At 42.3% G+C, this 19,544-nt stretch overlaps 1 protein-coding gene across 1 annotated transcript in view; it reads left to right on the top strand.

Annotated features, from left to right (window-relative positions):
- Positions 1 to 19,544, top strand: part of LOC103919078 — a 36,827-nt gene that overhangs the window by 13,249 nt on the left and 4,034 nt on the right. Inside the window, exon 5 of the mRNA XM_009326533.1 lies at positions 7,159 to 7,332. Within this exon, the coding sequence (XP_009324808.1) occupies positions 7,159 to 7,332 (174 nt within the window). The remainder of the gene's footprint in view (positions 1 to 7,158; positions 7,333 to 19,544) is intronic.

A 19,544-nucleotide genomic window follows, 5' to 3' on the forward strand; every position in this document is an offset into this window, starting at 1 on the left:
AGCGTGCACGTATTTAATGTGTCCAGCTTATTCATACGATATTCATCTATCTTGAAAGTTTAGCAGCGGAATAGTGGACAGGTGATACATAAAACCCAGCTCTGGAAACCGCAACCCTGCACCCCACTTCAGAGAACATATGAAAGAACTTCTGTGAATTGTCAAACAAAGATAGCAAAACAGAGAGAGAAGTTATTAGTTGCTAATTAGAAGCAAGTGCCCTGCCGTTGTCTAGGTGGGGAACATTTGTATCTATTGTTTATCATTAAAATATTAAGAATGCTTGCCACAGTTCCTGCAGTTTTAGTTCAAAGGCAGTTATTTACATTTGCAGGGTAAAATCTTAGCGATGACACCTTGCATTTGGCTCAGTAGGACCAGCACTTATAACTAATTGCGCTTATTATTATATTGACTTCCTTTTTTGCATGTATGCTCTTGTCCTCTGGTTTACCTTAGAAACTGTCCAGCTTCAGAGCTGATTTTATCACTGCTGTAAATGCAGAGAGAGTAAATTGAAGGCACATTCTGCCCCAAATTAACTAAGTTAGCATTTGAATCTCTTTTCTGTAATTTAAAATACTATGAGAGATGCACATGGACATACGTGTAATGCATATAGGCACATATGCATAAGCTCTGCACCCTAGAGTATCAAACATTGATTATTAGCCTTTTAAATACCATTAATAAAAATGGAGTAATTCATTTTTATATGGTGGATTTTCAACACACTTTAAAAATACAAACTAAATGAGTGGGACTCACTTGGTGTTTCTGACCTGGAAAAGTCTAAATCCAATCTTCCTGTTGTTTTTGAGAGAAAACAGGTATTTCAGGGAAGAAGCGGTTCGAACACCCAGCCTAACATTATAGTTTGGAGATGGCCAGGCTTTTGCAAGCTAGTCTTCTCCAGTGAAGTTTGTTTTGCTAAATTTAGTGAATCAAATGAAAAAACAAGTGACAACTTGGTCTGTCTTTACTTTGATTTATGCCGAAAAAGAATGTAGCCAACTGTATAATACCTTATTACCTGGTAATTGCAGATACGAGCACCCTGCTGGTTGCAACCTCCTGGAACCTTAGCTTTTCTATGATTTTTATTCGAACTGAAGTCATACATGTGGCTGTATAGCGACTAGCAAGGAATACGCTTGTCATGTAAGTCATCCTACTTCTCAAAGACACAGAAAAATGATGAGAGTATCAGCCTTTTGATTTATCATCCCATGAGTGTCAGAGGAGATGGCCTGGAGCTTCAGGAAGAACAGCTCCCCTCCCAGCCCTGGGACAGTTTTGTTCCTTCACTCCAAGAAAAATAAGCTGGGCCAAATTTCTATAGACAATATCTTCATTTACCTCCGTAGAGTAACAGCCTCTATGAATTTAGCTGTCGTCTTCTGCTCTCATGTCTCATGGTTTCCGTAGTGTGATTCACGATATCTTTTTTTTTTTCCCTGCAAAGCTAGTTAAACCCAAAATATTGAAAAACACAGATACGCCTGTTATTCAGAATGACATCATATTCTCTGAAAAAAAAATCTGTGCTCCCGATGTGACCAGCTGCTTCCGAAAAAATAAGTCACAAGGTTGATTGTTTGTTTTGTTTTGTGGGAAACACTTTCTTAGGTTTTGCAGTGCCTAAGCTGATGGCATCCTTACACAGTCTGACGTCAACAAATGCAAAATTGCTCTGCTTCTGCTTTAAACTAGCCAGTCAGCATGACCTTTTGGCTCAGGCAGGGCTGTTGTCTGTATGCCTTTGGGATGGTTGCTGGCATCCTTGGAGTGAGGTAGAGAAAGCCTTTAACCGTTCGCAGCGTCTGAATGAACGTGGCCCGAGATACCTCACAGGGGTGTAACGCAAAGAAGTACTGACCACCTATTCAGAAAAAAATCCAAACCCTTTCAAAATACCTTAACTTGAGCATTCTGAAACAAAAACACTGGGAATGGCAAGTAGTTTTTGAAAACTTCACCCTGAGCTTAACTCTTCACTTTTTTTCTCAGTTTCCAGACTGTTGGTTATTCTATTTTATAATACTTATGGCATGATAACAATACTAATATGTACGTAATTACAAAGCCATGCCACTCCTTATCCAAAGGGAAAAGAGGTGAAAGGAAGGAATTGGAAGCAGCGGTATTGTAAGTCCTACAAATTCATGAAAATTATTGTAACAAACTTTAAAAAAAGAAAAAAATGGAAAAAAGAAAGGGGCTTGTGTGTGATTTACAGCTTTATTTTTTGGGGGCATACGTGTGAGTTATATATAGCACACAAATGAACTAAAATGAGAAAATTGTAACATTGATTTTTGCAGCCTTTCACAGTGATTCTGTCTGTTAAACTGTACAAGGGAAATTCCTGCTTTCCTTTTATGTTTTGGAGATAATTTTTTTGTGTTGTCATACAGTCTGGTATTAAAGTAAATGCTGTGTTCTGATTTCCATCAGTGTGGTTTAATCAGCAGCTGAGTTTTCTTGCAGCACCTAAAAATAACAATACCTCAGTCACCCAAAAATGAATAGTTTTCTCTGTCTGGCCTGGTTGCATGGACAGAGGAGGTATACCCCCAGTGATGAAGAAATATGGCTGTGGATTAGGAGGGGATGTATTTCTGGCATACGCTGTCAAAACTCTCTGGAAATACATTAAACTTTTTATTCCGTGTATCCATCCTTAAAGTGCAGGGCACGTGGCAGTTACATGCCTGCAGTCTCCCTTTGCATTTTGTGGTATCTACACAGCCTGGAGAAGCACATACCATCCTCCTTTGTCCAAAACGCTCAAATTACATCATTTGCTTAACCTCCCTTTGGGTACCCCTTCATCTTGGCACCAGTTGTTGCAAGGCTTGCTTTGGCTCTGTGCTTGTTCTCTTTTCAATGACACGTCTTTGTGGAATGTGGTAGCTCTTCAGGGCATAATCAGTCAGGGTGCAAGAAAAGAACGTGGGACAGATTACCAGAAAAATCATCACTGCAATGCTGATATCTTGCTGATAGGCAAGAATCTTCACCATCAGCACGCCAAGCATCTTATTTCATTTAATTGTTATATTGGCTTTTTGGGAAGCAATGTCTTAATCACAGTGAGTGCATGCTAGACCTCTCTAGTCTTCTCACAGCGCCAATGGTTGCAGCACTGAGACATTTGGTATCTCCTCTACCTTTCAGGGAGACACGGTTTTTGCATGGAAGCTCCACAGTGGCAATCATTTTTTCCCACTGCTTCTTAGGAGGGGTAGCAGGAATTTCTGGCAGCGAAACTGTGTGTTAGACTGTAATTCAGGTGTTCCATATGGTGGACGCGGACCCTTTGGGCCCTACAGAGCCTGTCCTCCTGCAGGTTTGTTAAGGATGGGGACTGGGAGTTAAAAGTTTTGCCGGTAGACCCCTGGCTCCACAGACATCCTGGAGAGGTTGAGTTTCGGAAGTTCTTCCAACTCTGCCATTGCTGTTGGTCTGCAGCTGGAAGACAATTCCTTCTTTCATGCCACTCTGGGATGGGAATTTGTTCTTTAAAATCTCTTTCTGGAGTCCTGCACATACACGCATCCATGAACTAAAAAATTGGGCCTGCCTCTGTGTCCTTGGACGTTACCCGCTGTTTTTGGATAGGTGTGAGAGAAGCAGCCCTATGCCGCTAAACTATGAATTCTACGGTGTTAAATGTAGATCTTAATTCAAGAACGGAGGTGAGGAGCGCGCTACAGAGAACTGCCTTTGCCTCTCATTCACAAAATATGTCGTCTTGGATGACCTCTAAGTTTGTTGGCCAAAACATTTTAGACCTCCTTTGGTACATTACATTGTTCTTCCCGGTTCAGACAACTGGGTTTAATTTTCAACACATAATTATTCTACACTTCTTTGTGCATTCCCTTTTCATCTCCCCCAAAATTAAATGCATTTTGACAGTTACCACCAAGAAATAAAAAAATGTTATATTCTGTGGTTCATTGGATGCAGTACTGGAAAGTGAATCATTCCTTTCCTGCATAAGTGCTACCATATTCTGTATTGACTCTTGATTTGGAATATATAACTGTGTGTTTTACCTGATCCTGTATGTCCCCAGGAATCTTAAAAGTTCAAAGGCCCTGGCTAGAACATGCGTTTGAACATTATTAGGTCTGGCCCACAGTGCGCAGCTTAGTAGCCCTAGAGCCTACTTCAGATAAAGTCATTTTTAAACCTGCTTAACTGCAATAGTTGAGCCCTATCATGTGCCTTTCACAGACACAGATTTACTACTCTTGAACAGTAGTTCTTGGAGACTCTTTTAGCCAGAATATGCATTATTTCTTTCAACCATTTATGAAACTTTTTTCTTCCTTTTTTTCTTTTTTTCCTTTTTTAGATTTCTACACCTGATATTTTCTTCACCTCCTTCATACTGTAAGCTTGAATAAAAAGTTAGTTTTGCATCAGCATCTCTTTAGCATTTGTGGGTGAAAAAAATCTTGGTTATCTTTTAATTTGTTTTCAGTTTGGGATGCAGGTGGGCGTTTAGGTTTATACAGCTGTTGCTGACTCTCAGTGTTCATGAAGTGCTCCTTTTTAATGTCTTCCAAAGAGTGGTTTCATGAGAGATTTGCATATACATTTATTAATCTGCCACAGCACTGGGACTAACTTGTGTGCTGAGATGTTTTTCTCTTCTTTCAAGGACATTTTTGAACTCTGTTTTGACCACCTCAAGTATAAAGAACCAGCACGACATTTTTGTATGTGTTTTTCTACTTTCAATATAAGGGCCTTTACCTATGCTCAGGGGAATACATCCTCATCTTTCACAACTTGCCCAAGAAAGGTTCAGAAGATAGTCCAAAGGCATGAATTCATTCTTAACCTATTGGCAGGCAAAACACCTCATTAGGAGTCAACATACTGTCTTTCCAGGAGAATCCCTGTCTGGAGCAGAACATCCCTCGTCATTCATTGTGAGGCGACACGGCTTTACATCGCTCCCATTGCAGGAAAACAAAATCTTTCATCTTCTCTTCTTGGTGTCATACGTACAGTGACAAAGCTTCAACCTCAATCTACACTTTTTTTTTTTTTTAATTTATTTTAACAGATTCAATCAACTGTTTGTATCCTTGTTTGTAACCTGGCTTTAGCTGGCCCCATAAGCTGGTAGCACTTTGCGTCAGGCATTCAGTCTTTGTAGGCTTCTTTCCTTTGGCTTTCCTTTACGCGTGCTTGTCTGGAAAGGGTGCTTTCTTCCTTGGGGGAAGATGACATACTTCACTCTCTTCTCTCATTGTAATACTTTACCATACCTGCACTAGCTGAGCAGTAGGGATCCCAACAAAGAGGAAGAATGCCATTTATCTGTGAATGAACTTCTTTGGATGGGTTTACCGTTCTCCGGAGAGACGTGCTTTTTTCCACCCATCATCCATCCCTGTGTTGTTCAGATCACAGATTCCAACCTGTCCACTTGCAAAGCAGTGGGCCACATTTTCTGTTGGTATAGCTTGGCACATCTCTGTACTTGAGGGGATATGCTGACTGCTGCCAGAGCAGGGCCTTGCGCAAAACTTTTCTTAGCCCCACGGATAGAGCTGTTTGCCGGGGGTGAAAGCAGAGGTGTTCGTTTAAAAGTTCAGGAGTTGCGATTCATGACTCCCCTAACAGATGCTGAGGCACACGCTTATGTGATGAGAAAGGCCCTCAGGAGGTGGCGAGCGTCTGGCAAACCCACAGTAGGAAAGAGGCTTGTCCCCTCATCGCTGCGTTGGGTTACAGAGCACTAAAATGAGGAGTGGAAAGAGGAACTATTAGGCTGTGAGAGAAGAATTAAGGTTGTCTGCACAACTTTCTCCTCTGCCCTCTTTTATAGCCACTAGTGCTTTACCACTCACTAGATCTGCAACAAGCTAGTTAATAGATGTAAAAAAAATCTCAGGTGTGCATTTAGCCTATTGCAGTGTTGCGGAAATGGATGTTACTGAGCACATAGTGCTGTTGGTGAGAAATGGAGTGCTGCTGCAAGCTGCTCAGAATATCCTATGACTTTTCCCTGCCGTCTTGAGATATAAGTTATACCTTTGTAAGGACCTTCGAATTTCCACAATGGTGTAAACAGGCATTAATGAAAGTAAGAACAGAGTACTTTGTCTTCTCTTGCTTATGTTTTATACAGCTGGAAGAGAGAGCTGTATTGGAACCATTACTTCCCATTTAAATGTCTTAATTTCTGAGCAGATTTTCAGATAGTTTAAATTAGTGTAATCTCAATGATATGTCAAGGAAACTGCCCCAATCTACTGGCCCTATATCTCTAAATGTTACTTGTTTATAGGGCCCAAAGCCCCGTTAAATTTTATAATTCAACTAATTCCTAAATGAAACTAAAACACTTGAAAGCAGGATGCATGATTAGCCTGTACTTAAGAACATATTTCTAGCTGTTAGGTTTTTTCACTATGTTTGAACCGGTCTATCAAACATTATAATCCATTATGAAATGCTGTAGTCTGACCTAAAACCAGTTTTACAAGCGAGGAAGCTGCTAGTAACCCCTTCTGCAGAGAAGCAAATGACTGGAGAAAGCTGGGCTCGGTTGCAAACGATGCACAGTGACCACGCTGAGGCTTTGACAGCCAGGGATCTGAAAGTATGTGAATATCAACCTGGCGTCATCCAGGGTTAAAGTTGCTCCCTTTGAGGCAGAGCTGCAGCTCCTACGTGGCTTGGGTAATGTATTTGCAGACTTTTAACACTGGGAGAGTTTGACTCGCTGTGAATTAAACTGTGCACTTTATTATAGACAATAGACATCGCTGCACTTTTCCTATTCATTCCTTTTGAAAATAGTGCCTTCCTAGCTCTGTGCTGCAGACAGCGCATGGGTTGGAAAAAAGTGATGACTGCCTAAGATTTATATGTAAAGTTTTCTAATCCAAATCTGTTGCCTCAAATGTTCATACTTTTTTCTCCCCCAAATTCTGAATTAGGTAATCAGAGCAACATAAATTTCCAAATAAAAGCAAACAGTGTCCTTTCAGCCTCCCTCAAAACAGCTCTTGGACAACCTCTGAGGGAAAAAAAATGTTAACGATGCTTAAAGCTGCACTGACCCCAAAATGAAGCTTTCCTGGGTTTCTCTGCTGCACAGTCTCACTTTTCCGCGATGTTTCATAGGAGGTAATTTCTGTGCTGGTTATGATTTGAAAGGGCTGGCTCACAACCCGACCTCAATCAAATTGGAACAACATGTCACCAAAGGTCCTGGTCCCATGGTATGTGCTTGGAAATACAGCTCCCCAGTGTGGAGAGGTTTCTGGCAATTCAGTGAAACTAAGCTCAATTTCCATGGTTAGAAATTGCTGCAGGAGCATTTTATTGTGTTGCAGTTGTTGTGCTCTGTATGTTTGGGGGGGGGGGGGGACGCGCTTGCATGTGTGTGTGTCGCTGCTTTACTGCTAACAGTTAGGGCAACTCTGAAAGCTTGATTTGTGGACAGAAATGACAAATTTCTGTTAAATTATTGACACAGAAGGGAAAATACTTTTCTCTTTTGAAGTTAACTAAAACCAAATGGGATTGTTTCCCCAAGGGAAAAGTAGGAGTTTAGTTATGATGCATCCCCTCCCAGAAATCTTTCAAATTATACATACTGTACCCTCTGTTTATATAAATATGAATTACATGATTGTGTGTACAGGGTCATTTGTAGTTCAAATGGAAATGCAATGCTTCTAGGCAGAGGCTATGGAGAGATCGAGGGGATTCTAGGATCTGCCATTTAACCCTTTTCAAACACGGTACGTCAAGTAGCTTTGAGTAGATCTGCAAGAAAGCTTTGGCTCGGCATGAAACGGAGACACCCTAGTTTTGGTGGTAAATCTGTATTTCCATGCAGCTTTAAATGAAGGGAGAGAGGCCGGTCGTTTCTCATTTACATGGTGTGCTGTGATTGTACATTGTTGTTGATGGTGATGACCAACCGTTTATGCTCTGCATTAAATTTGCTTATGTGTTCTCATCCAGCTGTGAAGTTCAAATTTTGCAAGGGATGTTTTCCCACATGCAGGATAACACATTTGTCAGATTGACCTAGGGGTTGTTCCTTTCCAATTTGCCAGTGATTTCTTTTTCATTTCAGCTAACTTAATAATAGTTGGTTTAAATGTCGTTAAGCCATAAATAAATTGTCTTCTGAAACATTTTTTCTCTGTCATACCATCGTGTTTCTGTATGTCAGTGGAAATACATATTTCTGGCTGGGTGTCTTTCTATCTTTTAAGCTGAGAGTTTATCAAATTTAATTTCACCACAGGACATTCAGTTATGTTTTTGCTCTTATTGTCTATATCCTTGGACTTCACTTTCTCCTGCCTTATGTCTCCTGCAAATTCTCTGAGGAAACTTAGACAGAATTGATAGAGTTCCCTAATTTAGTAGCTCTGGGCTGTCCAAATATGATGCATATAAAGTAGGAATGTCGTGACTCTTGCCTTGTAGACAAAAAGTTTTGTTCCCAATCTGCTCCCCCCCCCCCAATTTAAGCAGAGTTTTCCCAAAAGCCTTGCAAGCTTTGGGTAGTCAGTGGCTTATTTAATCTCTAAGAACGCCCCCTCTCCACAAAATTTCCCGCTTACATGAACTTTTCTATTGCATATGGGAATTAATCATCATTGGATATGTGTGGTGTCCCCTAAAGATTGTCAGGATCAGGCTAATGTATACGTTCTGTCTTCCTGAGACCCAGAGTTAGACCGAAGCCCCGGAAAACTGGTTGACATTGATCCAGAGATACTTCTTAGCGTGGACAAAGAAGACATGGCATCCAGCAACAGCTCCTGAAACAGTTCTTCAGGTGACCTCTTTTTGCAGTGTTGGTGGCAAGCAGGGTGCAGGCTTTGTCTGGTGGATTAAAAGAGGTAATTCACTCCTCTGCTCTTGTGGATGGAGTCCTTTCCACGGCATCTCCTGCAAAGTTGCTAGGAGAGCTGTCCCTGCCTCGCAGGAGAATAAAGGCTGACTGCAGAGCCAAATGCTCCTAAAAACAGTGACCTGTACTTCCAGAGCTGGCCATGGAAGGACTTCTGTCTTACCAAAGGGGCTTGGGACACACTAGCCTGTTACTGGCAGGGAGTGTTGGGCAAGTGGCTTTTTCCACTGCTTCTGACCTATTTGCTGCCACATGTCCCATGATCGTTCTCCATTCTTTATAAATCATTTTAGAGGGTATCAAGGGACATGTTTACATTTCCATTAGCAGCGAATTTGCCAGAGGCACGTTCATAATGGCCTGTTAATAAAAAGCAATGCGGGTGGATACAGTTTCAGAAAGCAAACGCTTGAATTAGATACACAGGTATCAGTATTGGATTCACAGGTATCAGTATCTATTGACCCAACACTGTATCTCCTCTGGTCTCACCTCAGGTAATGTTAGAGCCAGCAAGGTCAGTAGGCTTTTCCAGTTGAAATGGAAACAGGGCAGTTGTATCACCTGAAATTTGTAGCAGCTTCTCTCATTTGGAGATCACTCTTGGTTTTTGACAGACAAAGCTATGTAACTAATACAGAGGGTTTGCTTCCTGAAAGTTAGTTTTCCATATGCTTTATTCATGTAATCCTAAGAATCTTAGCCTCAACACACTTCCACTGAGCAAAATACCTGGGCTGTTTAAGGCCGTGCATGGATCATTGCAACCAGCATCACACTTCTGTTCTTCTTTCTTTCGCTAAAGGCCATAAGAAATCTGCTGCAGGCTTCTAAACCAGTTTGAGGCTGCCTAACAAAAGGTATAGGCTAAGAGCTGTACGGTGTTTTTAAAATACTGGCCTGTTGAGAACATGGATTGTATTTTGTGACTCTTTACTCTCCACCTGCAGAATCGAATAAGAAGCATGAGTATAAACTGGCCATGAATAACTTCAGGCTGGAAATAGGAGGGTTCCCAGTATCACAGCTCTGGGCTTCTGGAACAGCTTTCCAATAGGAGTAATGGGGGCAAGAACAAACTGACTAAATACTTGAAAGATGAATCATGATAAATTAATGAACAGGGTGTATGAAATGAGTACGCCAGAAGCGTAGAACTCTGTGGGCTGGTGGTGGGACACGATCACACGAGTTATTTCTCTACTAAGTAATCAGTGATGCTCGGTGCTTAGCACTGTCCATTTATGCCTAGTTATCACAGAGATATTGCAATGTGAAAATTGAGCACAATGGGAGAAATCAAGCCAAGCTGTTAAGCAAGATGATATTCTATCAGTTATCGCTCTCTGTCCTTACTGTAGCAACAGGGTTATGGGGCTGTGGTACCTAGCCAAAACCATAATGCAGAACAGAATTCGATTATGTGAATTCAGTCAGTGGTCATATTGGTGTTATCCAGCATTTTTAGATCACCCCTCTGCTCTAACCTTCATATTTTAAATAATGGCATTGAGCTCCTTCTGCAGCCCAATATCCGGCCCCCTATAACACTCCCAGCTCAAACCCATCCTCTGCACATATTCTTGCACTCTGAGCTCAGCTACAGTAGCCATGGTGGTGTTCAGCTTAAGTCCTCTGAAATCCAGTGCTACTTCTCCCTTTTACCATCTCCCTGCAACCTTTCATGGCCTGCCTCATTCCCTCCAGCTCCAGCCAGGCAAAAATATCAAGATTCTCTTTGTCACTAAAGAGATGTTAGGAAGAACTAAAGTAGGCAGGAAATATAGAGAGAAAGATCCAGCCCTTTGAAAATGCTATCTGGGCATTTTACAAACATGTTCACAGTTGCGCAGTAGCACGCTGAACCTTAACTCTGTCATCTCCTTCATTATTTAACTCTACAGCTTTAACGGAACACTTTCTTAATGAGCCACAGTAGAAGAAGTAATTACTTTTGGCTGGGTATTTATCAACGGTAATTTAAATGTTGTTTTGTCCTTTGTCAGATTTGTGCATTAATTCAAAGCTCAGTTTGGTTCTGAAGAGTGAATCAATGGAGAAGGCAGTGAGAAAAGCTTCACGTTCACAGACTTTCTTGCTCAGTTTCCAAGTAAAAATGGAGTGGGTTTTCTAGCTGCTAGCACTTAAAAATCTTAACCTGGGCTGGGAAGGTCAAAGAGGGTTCTCTCTGCTATCTACGTGACAACCAGTAACAAAGTCCCTATTATCCAAACTGCGGTTCGTGCAGCTGCATTGTCTAAAATAGAGATTTTCAGCTTGTGATGCTCAGATCTTGGGGACTCCTCACATGGCTTCTAAGCCTCTGTGAAAAGTAACTAAGAAAAGTGGGTTTGATAGCAGGCTTAAATTTACTTTCAGAGCTGCACTTCTCCTACTGGGAAAAAAAACAACAACCAACTTTAGCAATCTGCAAATTAAAAAAAAGAAGAAAATAATTTGTCTAAGGTTTATCGTACAGTCACATAGATGTTAAAGCCAAAAGACTAATAGACTTTACACAGCTGTTACTGGGGAGAGATGTGGGACTGTGTAGATGCACCTGAGGATGTATTTGGGCTTGCAGTTTTATTTAGCCTGTGTAAGGAAGCTTCTGCACTGGAGTTTAGAAACACATATCTGTTAACTCTTGCTTAACATCAGTTGAAACCTTGACATTGCGTGCGTGTTTGTTGGATTACCTTTTCCCTCATACAGGTCTGATTAAATGGGAGTGGCTCTCATTCAGTTTTATTACACTGATAGGTGTTTGGGATGTACCACACTAGAGCAGTCTCCAATAAGCTAAGCAAACTGTACTAATAAAAACATAAACTGGTCAAAACAAATCCAGGATCAGCATGCACAGCTGATGTGCGATGGCTGCAAACAGAATTACTGCAATGCACAAGCTTGCAAATACTCCAGGTCAGGCACAGGTCTGAGGTCTTGGATGAAATCTTTGCATCCTCCATCCTATTTATCCACTGAAGTGTGTTTCTGTGGAACTGGGTCCTTCTATAAAAAGTGTATAAATTTATCTATATGTATGGTTATTTTTTTACAATTTCAATGGCATTCTTCCTCACAAAAGTTTTCCTAAGCAGGGGCTGTTGAAAGAAGCAGGTATGCAGTGCTGGTGGACTTGAAGTATCTCTTCTAGCCGACCGACACGCTTTGGAGGAAAGAGCTCTTTGGAGTCCTCTGCATCACTTCGGTGTGCTTTTGAGAAAGTGTCTATAGAAAAGGCAAATGCTGAATATCTAAAAATGCTGTTAGATTCACAGTCTCTTCTGTGTACATGTGCACACACTGATTCTACATAGGTAAAACCTTTATCTTGCTGCAAATGGCATTCTTAAACCTACAGGCATCTGGTTTACGTGTGCTCTAGGTTTGCAAACTTAAGGTTGCAAACCCATTTGAGAATAAGACCTAATCCCTCATGATTTGCCACCCTTAGTTTTTCTTTTGTCAGCTTTTTTAATTGCCAGCTTTTTAAGGCAAGCTTGAAAAAGAAGAAACCTTACAATGACTTCAGCTAATATAGCGATAAGTGCAAAGAGGCTGAATTTGAATGGACCTTGAACATGTGCCGGCAATGTTAGCAAGGGACTTTAATATCTAGTAATCCAAGATGACTGTAAATTACAATCAGTCAGAGCCATCAACAGGAAGAGAAAGAGATAATTCACAAATGCTGTTATGCTGGGTTTGGGAAGGGATGTGAGAAAAGACCATCATTTGGTCTATTCTGCAGTGGACTGAATGAAACCATGATGCTGCTAAAAAGGCCAAATGTACTAAAAGTGAAACAAAGGAGAATTGTTTATTAGGTCTGTTAAATACTCCTAGTAATTAGTTTGAATATAGTGATAAAAGTATATTTTCAAGTTTGTATTTTGAACATACAAATTTGCAGTGGCAATAAGTAAGACATGTTTCTGAAGATACTAAAGTGCTTGTTGCATGGAGGTATACTCATATACATGGGATTTTCTGAAGTTCTTAAATTGCCCGATTCCTATTTAAATTGATGGGAACTCCTGATGTGATTTTGGAAATTCTTCTAGTGCCCCACAGCATGCTTGGTCCTTAAATATGTTTAAAAATGCAGCCTAAATGCCTGAACTAATATTATTTCACCCATTTATTTACTACCTGAGGGGAATAACTTACAACTTTCCTTTGGATTTTATGTTTATGGCTAATATTCACAGAGGTCACAGTCACTATACAGGTGTCAGAGGCTACCAGGACAGGCATCCTGGAGGAGGAGCAGGGATGTACTCGGGGTCATTTGGCCATGGGGTCAAAGGGAGGAGGAGTGTTAGGGGGTGCTGGCTTCCCACACGTGAGGGATGGGGACTTCTGCGTCCACTCCTGAACAAACAGAGGAAAACCACAGGCAGCCCAAAACAGGACCAGCAAGGCTTTTGGTTGGGTAAGGGGCAGTAGCAGGGGGAAGTTGTGGAAGCAGTTTTTCAGACCCGTTTTGAGGGCAGGCTGTGATTTCAGTAGCTGGTTCTCTGAACCAGCTCTAATAGCCCCCAGCGCACCTCTGGAGATACCCGCACTCAAGTTTTTCCTCCTGCTCCAATCCCTCCAGCTCTTGCATTGATTGTATCTTACTATTCTTCTGCAGCTCTTCCCATTCTCTCTGCCCTGGAAAAGATTCAAAAGCTTTTCTGAAGTGAATAGTTCACTTACAGTGCTACCATGACATAGGATGTTTCATTTATGCAGTTACTGTTAATTTAAATCAATCAACTGTTAATTTAAATTCCACTAAAAGCATACCTAGCAATTGTAACTACAACTAACAAATATTCTTAAACTTAAATTCTATCACTTTTTCCAGCAAAAATAGTTTGTGCGCAGACAATGAAAATGGAAATTTAAAATGTTAAATGTGTTTAATTAAAGTTATGGCACAAAGGACTATGATAGCTTATCCACACTTAAACTAAAGATAACTTCCCATTTTAATAAACAAACAAAGCAAACCTGTTGTCCCAGTGTTTTCCATACCGCATCCTTTGAAGTCAGAAATATCTGGGAAATCCTGTGAAAGCCGAGCGTGTAAAAGCGTGTTATTGGAGTATTTTCTTTTGTTGTCCTTGTGGGAAGTATGTTATGGAGAGGGGGAGCTGTAAGATTATGGAGCATCAGGTAGGATTTGCAGAAGCAAAGGAAAGTTTGAGGAACAGGGTGTTGGGAAGAGGTAGGGTTCAGCGAAGTGGGTGGAAAGGCTCAGTCCTGCAGACTTGTGCAGCTTCCTGTACTGGCAGCAATACTCACTCCTGTTCGCTCCGTTATTTCGAGCAGTAAAGCCCATGTCATTTTTGGAAGGGGCCTGGGACGAGAGACAAGTAGCCGTATGACAACTGCTGGAAATTATAGAATCATAGAATAGATAAATAAATATAGAAATAAATTATTTGGGAGCCGGGAAGTGTTGGATCTCTGTCTCCTCATTTTCTGACTCTCTTCTTTGGAGAGTGGTGTTTTCATGGCTCATGCATGGCCTTGACTTTCCCACCGGGCCACTTAAACAGCCGAAGATTTTACTGATGACACTGTAGTATAGTCAACATACAGGCCTCTATGTAAAGGAAGTAGTTGATCAAGGATATATCTAATTATTCATTTGTTAGCAGCCTGGTTTGTTCTAATACTTTCTTGGATCTGAGTTATGGTCAGATATTGAAGATGATGACGACCGTAGGATGCCTGGGAGTACAAAGCACTTTCACCACACTGGCTTCAATATGTTGTCATGTTATAATTATTATAGTTTATTCATTGTCACTAACCTGTTTAAATATTTGAGAACAAAGTGGTGTGGTTATATAAAACTTTGTGCAAGAAAACACAACTCTCAAGACTTCTTTTAAGCGCTGCTGTTGTCATCTGCAGTCCCCTTTGATCCCAACCACATAGCCGCATAGTAGCTCTGAGGATCTGTGAAGCATTTCTCCCTTTCTCCCTGTTTCAGATTGCAGCTGATGCTTGTTAGAACACTTCAGAGCATCTCTTTGAAGAAACATGGTGGTGACAGTGGCTGATCAAAACCCAAATGCTCAAAAACCTTGGGGGGGAGGAAATCCATATGTCAGAATCCTGTCACAGCTTGAATCTGTTATTGGAGGAAAAATAGGCTAATGTTTAGGGCACTGGTTGGGAATCAGAAAAACAGGATTCAGCTCTCAGTTTCCCATCTAACTGTGGAAGGACTGTTTCATTCTCCCTGTTCCTTAGTTCTCCAGGTGAAAATGAGTCTTTTCTTTCTCACAGAGGCTTGTATGAGTGATTTCATTAAGTGTTGGGGCAGCTAAGCACTCTGACGATGGTAGGAGCTCAGATGGGTGTAATTGGAGGCAGGCACGAGGTGGGGATGTCCTCTGGTGCGTGAGTGATTCAGCCCCAAATGATGCTTATCGGTAGGACAGGGGGATAGCTGTGTGCTTATGGCTTGTAGCTCCTGAGAGCTTCGATGTCAGAGCAGCGTGTGGTAACTTAGCAAGTCACAGATCAGCCGCACGGAAGATCACATTGACCCTTTGGAGTTATTCCCAGCAACATCAGCTCATCTCAGCGTGTAATTATAATACAGCCCTAATCTGGAGAGTTGTTATGGGAAAGCAGGTCTTACTCTATAATCCACGGATTATAGAGACTCCCAGCAGGTCTCTGTTTTTTACTTCTGACAGTTTTGTAGAGCCAACAAGGTAAAGAGGATGTGAGCTGGAAACTCCTACTCTGCAGTGTTGGCCCCATGATTTACTATTTTACAGCTTCGTCACCGTGCTGTTGATGGCATCAAGTCTACAAAAACATGTTTCAGGGCATAATATGGACCAATGATGCATTTTCAGTGATGGAAGCCTATGAAGGAACGGGCACTGTCTGAGTCTAGAAATCCAGGCTGAGTTCATACTACCGACAAATAACTTGGAAATGAGTATCAGATGTCACCGGTGGCAGGAAAACACAGGAGTCAACACTGTCATTTTCAGAGTTGTTTCTATAACATGAACCTGCAATTGACATTATACATGACTTTTTGCCTCTTCAAATGTGAAACTGAAGGCCAAATACTAAAAAAGCTTTCTAATGACAGTGCTCAATTGTGCAGTGTTCCTGGCATTAACCTAATTCAAAGAAAGTGTCTATAATATCTGTACGCTTTTGTTCTTGGAAAGGGTTCCTCTGATTGCCAGTGGCACTGTCTGACCGCCCAAATGAAGTGATACCCCAGGAGCTTTGGCTCTCAGTCCAGGCAGCTAGCCTGGAGTCCTCACCTTGCCAAGCAGTGGCCCCCACGGCCAAGGTTGCTGCTGAATGAAGCCAAGGTTAATGCTGAATGACCTGCATAGGGAAATAAATGGGCTTTCATGTGAATCTTTTGGTGGTGCCACCTTTAGGGCTGCTCTATGGAGACTAGGCTATGTAAAAATATTGACATACAGGATGAAAATAACTTGTCATTTCTATTTTTTAGGGAAGGGATTGAATACTTGTTTGCAGAGTCCGGCCTCGTAGGGCCCTGAATCCAAAACTGAGGCCTCTTGGCCCTTTCGTGATGCAAACAGTAATTTAAAATATACATCTGGCACAGTGCAAAGAGAGAACATCCAACATCTGTCACATTCCATTATCTTGCCTTACTATTAGGCTATTATTAGTATTTAAACTAAATATGTCTTCCCGCAGGCTGCTAACCATAATACCTCGTTCAAGTACCCATTCCTTTTATTGCCACAAACTGTTCTGAACATCACATAAATGAACCTGGAACATCACTTGATGGACTGTTATCATATTTTATTGCTTTATTTTATTTTAAATGGGAGGGAAAAAAACTTGCCAAATGTTGTCATATGGTTTAAAGAAAACGAAATGGATTTCCCTATCATTTTGGGCGAGGGACATGAACAGAGGCTTTTCTAATAGAGATCAGCTGCAGGTGTTTGGTTCCACACTCACAAGGGCCCATATGCTGTCACTGGTGTATCGGTTTTGTCTTGGGGCTGTAAGACTCTGGAATGACTGTTTTTGTTTTTTTTTTTAAACTGTCTTTTATAATTAATTATCTGCCTCCTCTATCTCTTCAAAGCCAAGTGAAATAAAGACATTGTAAGAGACTAGAATTACTCTAAGCAAGAAGTTAGCTTAGAAATGTTTCCCTCCCAAGTCGAACGCTGTGTTTCCACTGGGAGCTCTGCTCAGCAGTTAGAAAAAACTGCCCAAAACCTCGGGTAACCTTCTGAAGTGAGTTGTGTTTTTAATTTGCATCAGCACAGATCGCGGCTGCTTGCCCAGGGCCAAAAGCGGTGCCCTTCCCTAGGCTGCCACGAAGGATGCTCATGAAGCAACCAGCCTGCATCACAGTTTGGCAGATGCTCACGCTACGTCCGTGCCTGTTCATCAAGCAGTGCCCCCCTACGTTCCTAGGTCCTGGGACAGGATTGTCCGCACCGTTGAACACAGCGGTCTTGGGCATTATTTTGACCTGGGCCAGGTAGTGCCATCTCAAATGGTTCCCGAGACGGGTGGATGCTAGCACAGACCAGTGGCGGTCCCGGGGACTAAGGGAGCAGTGGTGTGGACATGAGCCTTCCCTGCCCAGGGGCTCGGTCCAAGAGAGCAGTCCCGACAACACTTAATTTCGAAGCAGGGAAAGTGAGGGTCCTGCAGCCCTAGGCATGTCTGCAGGGGCTGTCCTACCACCCCAGCTCAATGAGCTAGAGGGTAGCCACAGTGCTTCGGCTAGAAAGCCTGGGCAAAGCATTGTGCTAATGCAACTGTGCAGCTTCTGGTGTCTGAACTGTGGCATTCAGAGTTACACCGAATATCTCAAAAGCGCCTGGAAATGACCTTTTAATTGCTTGTTTCTGAGGCTGCTGGGTTTTTGCTGGAAGAGTCCCCTGGCACAGAGTAGAATAAGCTATTTGAAGTTGGCCGTGTGTCAGTCTGACAGCGAAGGATCAGTAAGGTGCAGAGACCTTGTTCTGAACGTGACCATCTGTGCAGTGCAGAGAAGGGGGTGCGGCTCTGGAGCTGCCGTAGCAGCTCTCCCCTGTCCCCAAAACTCCTCTGCGCTCCCTGTCCCCAAAACTCCTCTGCGCTGAGCTGCCTTCTCAGCGCAGGCAAGGTACTCCTACACACCGGAGGTACTTGGTTTTAAGCTAATCCTATCTTCTAGTTGACATTATTTATTTATTGTTTTACATTATTTATTATAGTACTGTACTTGCTAAATATGAAAACAGTACCAATACGTTATGGGTTATTCTTTCCGCCCCGTACAAGTCATGCTTTTACATATGAGCAAAGACCCATGCAGACCTAGAGCAGATCCACTACCCGGGTCCCTCCCGAATGGCTTGCAGGGGCCGGGGCTGGCAAGGGCAGGTCTCACCTGCTTTTCAGTGCCATGATTGCAAGCCTGCACCCACAGTCATGCTGACCTACGTGAGTGTGCTAGCTGGAGGGAGCAGTCACACTGCGTTACAGCCCAACGACACAGAGTTGCCGTGTCCCAGCTGGCTTTCCCTGCTTGAGCATCAGCAGCCGTAACCTCTCAGCCTGCATCCCCTGGGGGCTCAGCAAGCTCTGGGCTGCCGGCATCCCGCGGGAGGGATGGAGGCTTCAGACCTTGTGTGCGAGCTGGCCGAGACAGAAAATTTGAGCTCTGCTTTGGGCCAACAGTGCAACAAAGACAAGCCTTGCATTACAGGCGTGCTGTTGCTCTGGAAACTTGAAGCCTCCCATAAGCAATGCAATTACTAGCTGGTTATCACTTTTGCTTCACCAAGGAGATTTTGTTAATTTAGAGAAGGCGAAGAACACAGAAATAGATTTTTTTTTACAAGGCTTCCTCCTAATAGCCTTTAAAGAAACCACATCTCTTTCTCTGTGATCACTGTAGGACCTACCTCCAGAAGGCAAATGTATAAAATCTTTTCTATCACCCTCTAAACATTTCCTGTAGAAAGAAAAAAGACGACTCTTTTTTCTGAGTTACCTCATCTTGAGCTGGCATGGAAACTTGTTTAGTGCACAGTAGCAGCTGCATCTCTTCAGCTTAAATTGATATACGGCTGCCGCTTACCTCAGCTCTTCTCCTGACTTGTTAACAAAATGATTATTGCAATGTGCACCTCTTAAATCTAAACGTTAAATGGTGTTTGGGAACAACTCATGCCCCCTTTCCTCCTGGCTGAGTTAGTTCCCTTAAGGAACTAATCCCTAAGGCTATTAGCCATGACGGTAAATACAGGTGTTGAAAAATATCCTCTTTGGGGGATGAGGGAGTGTTTTGTTGCTGAAGTATGAAAGAAAGGGCTCAGCTATAAGACAATAGGGTTTTGAAAGTTTTTTAAGCTGCTACAGTTCTTGATGTCTAAAAATGCCTTTGTAGACTGTGCAGTGTCTTCTGAGACCCTGCTTTTTCCTAAAATACCCGTGTTTGGGTTGGCACTGTGTGAGGTGCCTTTTAAAGCGAATGCGAATGAAAGCGAGTGGTGTCTACCGAATGCCCGTAAGCAGCAAAGAACTGTAGGAAATGTGTTTTATCCCCCAGAGCCTGAGGAGGCCACAAGGCAGAAAACCCCTTGGCAGCAGCTCTGCC

The sequence above is a fragment of the Pygoscelis adeliae genome, unplaced genomic scaffold, assembly GCF_000699105.1.
Source record: "Pygoscelis adeliae isolate BGI_AS28 unplaced genomic scaffold, ASM69910v1 Scaffold186, whole genome shotgun sequence".
NCBI lineage: Eukaryota > Metazoa > Chordata > Aves > Sphenisciformes > Spheniscidae > Pygoscelis > Pygoscelis adeliae.